The sequence below is a fragment of the Malania oleifera genome, chromosome 8 (genome assembly GCF_029873635.1).
Source record: "Malania oleifera isolate guangnan ecotype guangnan chromosome 8, ASM2987363v1, whole genome shotgun sequence".
Classification (NCBI taxonomy): Eukaryota; Viridiplantae; Streptophyta; class Magnoliopsida; order Santalales; family Ximeniaceae; genus Malania; species Malania oleifera.
Window position 1 is genome coordinate 96,078,916 of NC_080424.1, and position 9,622 is coordinate 96,088,537.

The 9,622-nt window shown below is 42.8% G+C and overlaps 1 protein-coding gene across 1 annotated transcript; it reads right to left on the bottom strand.

Annotated features, from left to right (window-relative positions):
• Nucleotides 1-3,390: 3,390 nt before the first annotated feature.
• Nucleotides 3,391-8,103, bottom strand: LOC131162836 (uncharacterized). The gene is made up of 3 exons (XM_058119443.1): nucleotides 7,350-8,103; nucleotides 5,842-5,923; nucleotides 3,391-3,508 (listed from the first exon to the last, which is right to left on the bottom strand). The coding sequence occupies exons 1-3, from the start codon at nucleotides 8,101-8,103 to the stop codon at nucleotides 3,391-3,393; spliced, it is 954 nt and encodes a 317-aa protein (XP_057975426.1).
• Nucleotides 8,104-9,622: the final 1,519 nt, after the last annotated feature.

Genomic DNA, 9,622 nt, shown 5'->3' on the forward strand with positions numbered 1-9,622 from the left:
TATATACTCATCTTGCTGCTTTTAACATGATTTCAAAAACAACCATAACACTATATTTCTAAGCTATATTATTTGTATGTTTTGTATATAATATTTGTATGCTCTGTATATAATATCTGTGTGCTCTGTATATAATATTTGCATACTCTGTATATAATATTTGCATGCTCTGTATATAATATTTGTATGCTCTGTAGATAATATTTGTGTGCTCTGTATATAATATCAGTATACTCTGTATATAATATTTGTGTGCTCTGTATATAATATATGTATGCTCTGTATATATGTGCTCTGTATATCTGATGTAGCATCTTGATGCTATCACTGTATAATCTGTCTGAGTGTTATGGTCTAGAAATCATGTTTTTCTCTGAAAATATTGTAAGTCTCATTCATTTCTAATATTCTGAAATATCTGAATATCTGTATATTTGAAATACTGTAAAATCTATATATGTAGGGTACTGTAATAACTCATGCCACACATTTGAATAAACGTAGTCTCATGCTCAATTTTTGTAATTTATGCTATAAAAATAATATTCATAATTCTCTGAAAAATAATCTAATATACATGCTTGAAACACTCATTCATAATCTTCTGTATACATAATAAAAATTGCTAGCATAGCATATTTCTCTTACCTTAATTCTGAAAAGACACTATTAAATTTTGGCCCTATACCTGTACGGTTCCTTGCTCAACATCTTGAAAACAATATCCCCCAAAACAAAATATCAGTATTTCCTTACCTACAACATTTCTCATAACTACAAGGAAGACATAATCTAAATAAAATACCTTACCCTGGATTTGGCATGAATTTCAAATCAACTTTCCTTACGATCTGCTCCAGCAGACTTGCAGAGAACTTCGCCAGAAGAGTTGTGGTGGCCTCAGATCTTCAATTCGGCGAGGAATGGGGCCAAAATCAAAGAGAGAAGGGGAGGGAGTCATAGGAGAGAGAGTAAAAAGGGTTTGTTGCGTTGAAATTTGATTAAAATCCGAGTTTTAGCTATTTATAGGGCTGGATTCGTAGACAAGACATGTCACCTCGTCGACGAATCCTTCAATAATTTCATCGACGAACTTCCTCCCTCGTCGACGAATTTCAGACTGTCCCAAAAACCCTTCTTAGTATCTTCTCGTCTACGAGGCCTGGCTTCATCAACGAGGTGTTCATCGACAAGGCCTTATGTAAGCCTTCTGCCCCCTTTTGTTCTTGTTTCCATTTCTCCTCCCTCTTTATTATTTAAATACCAATATTTTTCGAGCTATTACATCATGCGTAGGGTAATTCTTCTCGTATTCCTTGAGTTGCCGAGAAGCATAAGCTATTACCTTACCCTATTGCATAAGCACACATCCCACACCCTTCAAAGATGTGTTGCTATAGATCACAAAACCGCCATCCCTAGAAGGAATGGTCAAGACCGAAGCAGTAACCAATCGTTGTTTCAACTCCTAGAAACACCACTCGCAATCTTCGGTCCAATCAAACTTCACTCCCTTCCTGGTCAATCGTGTCAAAGGCCTAGACAACTTAGAGAATCCTTCCACGAACCGACGATAATAATCCGCCAGTCCTAGGAAACTCTAAACCTCCTGCACACTCTTCGGTCTCACCTAGTCGACCACAACTTCAATTTTGCTAGGATCAACTGACATACCGCCCTTAGACACCACATGGCCTAAAAATGCGACCTGATTCAACCAGAACCCACACTTCTTCAGCTCGACATACAACTTCCTCTCTTGCAAAATCTGTAGCACCAACCTCAGATGGTTTTCATATTCTTCCAGACTCCTCGAGTATACCAGAATGTCATCGAATAAAACACTACAGACTTATCCAGGTACTCATGGAAAACTCTGTTCATCATATCCATGAACACTGCTAGAGCATTCGTTAACCCAAAAGGCATGACTAAGAACTTGTAGTGGTCGTATCTGGTTCGGAAAGCAGTCTTCGTAACATCCTCATATCTAACCCTCACCTGATGATACCCTGACCGTAGGTCGATCTTCGAAAAGCCCTACGTCCCTTGTAGCTAGTTAAAGAGATCACCGATACAAGGCAAAGGGTAACGGTTCTTCACAGTCACTTTATTGATCTTACAGCAATCAATACACATGCGCATCGACCCGTCCTTCTTCTTGACAAACAAAATTGGAGCTCCCCAGGGCGAAACACTAGATCGGATAAAGCCATTGTCCAGTAATTCCTGCAACTGCTCCTTCAACTCCTGAAGTTTCGCTGGAGCCATCCGATACAGAGCTTTAGAGATCAGTGCCTTGTGTCATGGTCCGACTATTTTCACGCCCTTGTGAAGGGCCGTGTAGCGCTAGCTAAAGTACTCTTGTTTAACTAGCCAGCCTATCGTTTACCAACATTTATCCACGAAGCACTTTCATTAACATTCATTCAAATAGCAGCGGAAACAGTAATCAATTCATGAAAGCCGTGGTAAGCAAGCAGTAAACATTGAAGCAAATGTAATTCATTAACAAATCCTCCGTTGACATGGTGTACTTAACGAAGGAGGCAAGTAGGCTAAGTACGTTGACAATTGCTAGTGAGTTTTACAATGACTGATGAACACTCACCCTCCCTTAAAGAGGTTTTTATGTAATTATCATCCTGGCACTAGGAAACATCAAAGTAACTGAGGAGTCATACTGTCTTATTTGGCATACAAAGACACTACTAGTAGAAAATAACCCTACACTAGTATTTACATGATGGAAACCCATCCCAAGCACACGAGATAAGCAGTCACGGGCAAGCATAATGCCCTGAACAAGCTTAGCTCGTGACATTCTCCCCCACTTATGCGATCGAAGTCCTTGTAGACTTTTGGTGGTAGGTACGCTTCAAATTTGTCCACGAACAGTTGAATATCTTTCGCAGAAATCCGGCTGATTTCTTTGTCATCAACGCATTTCTACTTCACTAGGAACTTCTGCCGCTTCTTCCTTGAGGATGTGAACTTTCTGTCTGCAAGGATCTCTTCAACGTCATGTCTTTCAGGTTGCACTGTCTTCAACTCTGCTCTATTGGACTGACTTTTGCTCAGGTCATTGGTGTTGGCATTGAATGGCTTGAGGCAACTGACATGAAACTGCGGTCTTCTCCCCTTATCTGCCCACTTCTTCATCTGCTTAGAAGCTTTCTCCAGATAGGCTTGGCCAAACTCTGCATTCTGTCTCCCTTCACTGGTGAAGATGTACGCTCTGGGACTCTTTCGTCTGTACGGCTCACCCACTGTGTGAGGTAACAGCGGCAGCTAGCCTGTAACAAGCTCAAAAGGGTTCTTGTTGGTTGTTGAGTGCCTTTGGGCGTTGCCACAAAATGGAGCCACATCAAGTAGTTATACGTCATTCTTCTAGTTGTCGTTGACACAATAGCACAAGTACTCATCTAGTAGCTCTCTGAATCTCTTCATCTGTTTCTCTATCTGTTGATGATAACTCAAAGAGGTGTCAAGATGTGACCTGAATATCCTGAAAAACCTTTTCAAGAAGTTGTCAGTGAACATTAAATCTTGGTCACAAATAATAACTTGGGGAACACCCCAATGTTTCACAATAGTCACAAGGAACAATTATGTCGTCTCCTCTGCCAGTACTTTGGTGCGGCCATGAAAGTACCATACTTCTTCCGCTCCCCCTTATCTTGTTGGCAAGTGAGACAAGTTTTGGCATAATCAACCACATCATCCCACATATGCGGCCAATAATACCTCCCCAGTAGTTCTGTCATTGGAGTCATTCTCCGCAAATACCCCTCAACGAACTTCCTGCAGTATTTAGTAAGGCCAAGAAAGGAACGCAACTCCTTCACTATCGTGGGGATCTTCCATTCTTGAATCATCCTTACCTTCTCCATACCCCTCCGGATACGACCTTATTCAACCACTTGACCAAGGAATTTGTTACTTCGCCGAGCGAAAGAGAAATTCTCCTCCTTCACATAAAGAGAAATTCTCCTCCTTCACATCCAGACTGTTTCCCCTTAGCCTGTCGAACACCTTCCGTAGATGCTCTTCATGTTTTCTCTAAAACAACACTGATGCTCCCAACGGTGTTTTGGAAGGGCGAACACATCTCGCTTCCAATTCATCAAGTTGTTTCCCCAACTCTACTATCTCAAAAGGCACAATCCGACATGGCCTTTTAGCAGGTAGTTTCACTCCTGATAGCAACTCGATCTCATCCTCCACAGTCCGTCGTGAAGGAAAATTATGAGGCAGCTTATCCGGCAACACCTCCTTATACTCATCCAACACCGCTTGGATGGTCGTAGGCTCCAACTCTTGGCCTACTTCTTTGTCTACCACCACCGTGGCTAGACGTGTCTACTCGCCTTGACCCAATCCCTCATTGAGTTGTATGGCTGAAAGGGACTTCCCGTCGTCTCCTTTCGTTGCAACGACTTGCACCATGCACGAGTGATCTCCCATCAGAAATAGGGAACCAGCCGAAGGCATCAGCACTCCCCTCGTCCCCCTTAGGAACTCCATTCCTAGAATGACTAGAAAGTCATCCAATGGCACCAATGTGAAATTCGCATGACCTTCCCACTGTCCAAGCTTTATAGTCACTTGCTTGGCTACTCCCAGGGTAGGCTGGGCCACAGAGTTAACTGCTTTCATGCGTCCTGTATCCTTCTCTAAGGATAAGTTGAGTCTCCATGCTTCCAATTGCGAAACAAAATTATGAGTAGCCCCTGTATCCACAATTGCGCGAGTATTCTTCCCATTTATCCTCAAGTCCACAAACATTAACCCTTTTGCTTGTGTAACTTTTGATGTTTTTTCCTACTTTTCCAATGCACTCTCCAACCACACTGAACCCACCCTCGGGGCATCACCCTTTTCCTCCTCGCTTTCCACCCCTTTTCCCGAAGTAGAAGCTTGTAAGGCATTGAGTAATCTCTTGTGTTGACACTCACTCATTTTGTGAGATCCACCACACAAGTAGCATGAAATTTTACTCTTCCCCTTTCCATTGGGTGTGTTGAACCCTTGAGATGACGAAGCTTCCTTTGAGGTTGATGATTTAGAGTCGGTTCCCCCACTCTTGGGTTTGCCATTCTTGAAAGACTTTCCACTATTTTCCTCTCCGCCAAACCGTTTGGACGAAGCGGTATCATCACCAGCGTAATCAGTCAAGCGTTCTACAGCCGCTTGTGCAGTTGACAAGTCTACCCCTTGCCTATGAAGTTCAGTTCTTGCCCACGGTTTCATCCCCTCAAGAAAATAGAACAACTTGTCCTTCTCCAACATATCCCGAATATCCAACATTAAAGCAGAAAATTGTTTCACATATTCGCTGATTGACCCCGTATGCTTGAGATCTCTTAGTTTTCTCCTTGCATTATACTCAACATTTTTAGGAAAGAATTGGGCCTTGAGCTCTCTTTTCAAGTCTGCCCAGTTATCGATTACACAGTGTCCAGTTTCAATCTCTTGGTACTTAGTATGCCACCATAGTTTGGCATCACCAACCAAGTACATGGTCGCAATATCAACCTTTGCCTGTTCTGAGGCCATCCTCACAGCGCAAAAGTACTGCTCCACATCAAACAAGAAGTTCTCTAACTCCTTGGCATCTTGGGCACCCCCATACGTCCTGGGTTCTGGTACCTTGGTCTTGCTAACTCCCGGAGTGTTGGAATTCCCCATAACAAGAACTATCAGATTCACCTTTGCATCCAGATCAACCATCCGCGACTGCAAAGTTTCAATTGTGTGGCGAAAGTCCTCTGACATGTCACCTATCAAACCTGCTTGATGTTTTTGTGATCCCATCACCTCATCAACAAGTTCTCTCACCTGGGCCACCTCCACGGCGTTGTTGTCTCAACCTGTGCTTCCAGCACGTTGATCCTCTTAGCAGTGTTTGGTGCCATGGTCACTTACCAAAGCTTTTCCAAATCCAACAATGAAGGCAATCAAATTCACGTAGTAACTCAACCTTGGGCTCTCACCAAGTGTCACCGACTTGGCTCTGATACCAAATGTCACGGTCCGACAATTTTCATACCCTTGTGAAGGGTCGTGCGGTGCTAGCTAAAGCACTCTTGTTTAATTAGCTAGCCTATCATTTACCAACATTCATCTACGTAGCACTTTCATTAACATTCATTCAGATAGTAGCAGAAATAGTAATCAATTCATAAAAGTTGTGGTAAGCAAGCAGTAAATATTGAAGCAAACGTAATTCATTAACAAATCCTTCGTTGACATGGTGTACTTAGCAAGGGAGGCAAGTAGGCTAAGCACGTTGACAATTGCTAGTGAGTTTTACAATGACTGATGAACACTCACCCTCCCCTAAAGAGGTTTTTATGTAATTATCATCCTGACACTAGGAAACATCGAAGTGATCAAGGAGTCATACTGCCTTATTTGGCATACAAAGACACTACAAGCATAAAATAACCCTACACTAGTATTTACATGATGGAAACCCATCCCAAACACACGAGATAAGCGGTCACAGGCAAGCATAATGCCCTGAACAAGCTTAGCTCGTGACACCTTGCCAGGCAACAACTCTATCACAAACTCCACCTCACGATCTGGAGGTAAACCGGATAAGTCTTCTGTAAACACATCCGGGAACACGTTAACCACCCGAATATCCTCGAGCTTCAACTCATCCCGTAGTGGTTCCTTCACGCAAGCTAGGTACCCCTAACATCCGTCCAAGAGTATCCTCCTCGCCTATAATGCCTACAGAATCTGTGGCGTCGAACGCATACATAACCCTATAAACTCATACTCTTATTCCCTAGGAGGTCTGAACACTATCACCTTTCCTTGATAGTCGATCACAGCATAATTGGAGGATAACCAATCCATCCCCAGTATGACGTCAAAACTAGACATATCGTACACCACAAGATTCGTCAGTAGCAGCCTTCCCTGAATTTCCACTAGACAGCCTCCCAACATCCTCTTACAGGACTTTACACTTCCAGACAGTGTAGCTACAGATAACCCTTTATTCATAACTTGGGTCTCAACCCCACAAAACTTTACAAAATTCACAAATACAAAAGAATGGGTTTCCCCCGAATCAAATAAAACAACAGCTCTATTTGAAAGTAATAACAAGGTACATGTCACTACATTCCCCGCACGGTCAGCATCCGCTTGAGTAAGAGAATATACCCTTGCCAGAGCTGTGTTTTCCTGGTTGGTTCCCCAAGGTATCTGATTGCTACCCCGGTTCACACTAGATGCAGGCGTGTCTCTCTTCAATATGCGGCAGTCATGAGCCATGTGGCCTGGTTTGGCACAAATGTAACAGTTACCCCCAATTGATTGGCACTCACCTTCATGCCATTTATGGCACCTGATACAACAATCACGCGACTGATCCACCTGAGCACCCTGACGCTCGGTATTCTGGCAGTAACCCAAGCCCTTGTTCTTCTTCTTCCATGATCCTTTACTAGAACCAGATGGCACTGGCCTCTTCTTCGATTCCTGATCCACCTCATCCTCCCAGATGTCGGTCTCAATTATAGTGGCCTTATCCACCAAAATCGAAAACGCACGGATTTGCAGCATACCCACTAATCTACGGATGTCTTTCCTCGGGCTCTTCTTAAACCTCCAAGTCTTCTCGTACTCGTTCGAGATCAAGCACGGTATGAAACGGGATAACTTTATATACTGAGCAGCATACCCCTGCACCGTTATATCTCCCTGTTTTAGAACAGAGAACTCATCCACCTTAGCATCGCATGTGGAGTCCGGGAAGTATCTCTCAAAGAACACTTCCTTGAAGCGGCTCCACATCATCTCTATAAGACTAGCTCTTTGCTTCTCTAGTAGACTCACCGCAGTCCACCATCGCCCAGCCACACCAGACAACTGGAAGGTGGCATAGAGAACTCTCTGCTTATCTGTGCAGTGTAGAACCTCTAGAATCCTTTCTGTCTTCTCGACCCAGTCCTCTACTATCATCAAATCAGGTCCTCCTAAAAACATCGGAGGGTGCATACGTGTAAACCTCTCGATGGTACACCCAGCAGCAGTAGGAGAACGTTCACGTCTCATAAAACTCCGCCCGATCTCCCGCATAACCTGTCTCGTCAACCCTCGAGGCATAGAAGGAAACTCATCACTCGCAGTCTCCTCAGAGCCATTATCAAAGTTATTATCCTTGGGATCCATTTTGAAAATAGAATAGGAATTAGTTAGAATTCCTACGTCATATACAGTTTACACAACCATTGACATCTAATCATGTTAACTACCAATCTCATGGGTCCAAGTCTGTCCTATCACACCGACATGAAACCATCAATGGTTTGCCATGATTTTACTGAAATCGTCATTCTAAGAAAAATACAGAACACCGCCAACAAGTCCCTGTCTAACAACAAAATAACCATCGACCTATTCTACCCATTTCCTATTTCCTACACTCTGGTATGTACACATAGCTCCACCTAACCAAGTCTACAAGACCTAACAACCTGATTAGCTCTGATACCAAGTTATCACACCCCGAACCCGGCAATGGGCCCCAAGGTGTGATGTAGTAATCTAACCTATCCATGCATCATATAAAACACACATGATACTATAATGAATGAGGGTCCAACCCTGTGGGGTTCCCATACACCCTATATACATTCACATACACGACATATATGCAGTGAAAAAGTTCATTCCATACATACATTATACCATACCAGAGTCTATACAAACAGAGTCTAAGCTCCATATTACAAAACATAACCTAGGATTCCAGCTATACCCATAACAACAATCCTGTTACAGTCCTAATACTTACACAAGTACTTCACACAATAAACCGACCACCACACTCCCAACACAAGGACACTAGTTCCGGTTACTCGAAGGACCTGAAAACATGTACGTACTATAGGGGCGAGACACCTCTTAGTAAGGCAAAATCAGGTTATATCAGTGTGTGGCATATGAGTGTTATCATGATATAAAACATATCACAATTCAATACAATTTCAATATTTTTCACAAAATAGTTCCAGTATAGTTCTCAACACACACATGATCAAGCAACCTAGTGTTGTCACACTCTTCAACACGAAGTTGGCCTGCATTACACGACGTCCCCAGCACATAGCGTAACCCCAGGCTCCCATGGCATCATACCGGTACATCTGGTGGATCCACACCCTTTGGTGATCAGCCGTTAAGAGGCGATATTTCACGCCCTCGGATATAGAGTCGGACACTCTTGCCACTGGCATGTGGTAGTTCACACCCTTGGATATAGAGTCGAACACTCTTTCACAACCTGGAACAATTTGGAACTCACGTTCCTATATCTCATTTCAGCAAATCACAACTCAATGCATATTCAAATAACAGTTCATTCCACACTCATTTGGTAATCTCAAAATTATGATTTTCAAAATACAATTTAAAACAAGTCAAGGCACAACCATCTCTATAACACAATATATCCACAGTTTTCCAACGAAACCAAAGATGCAACCCGATGCCCTTTTTTTTCCAAAACTGTAATATGAAAATCTCGTAATTTTTACCCGTTAGATTTCCCCAAATAAGTATCCAAAACATACACAGGATCGTGAACCACAGTTCT

Coding starts and splice junctions, on each gene's coding strand:
- LOC131162836 (XM_058119443.1), bottom strand. CDS start 8,103: ATGCGGGAGATCGGGCGGAGTTTTATGAGACGTGAACGTTCTCCTACT. Junction 5,924..7,349: donor GTGCCATAAATGGCATGAAG/GTGAGTGCCAAT, acceptor AGCTTTGGTAAG/TGACCATGGCACCAAACACT. Junction 3,509..5,841: donor ACGCCGTGGAGGTGGCCCAG/GTGAGAGAACTT, acceptor AAGGTTTTTCAG/GATATTCAGGTCACATCTTG.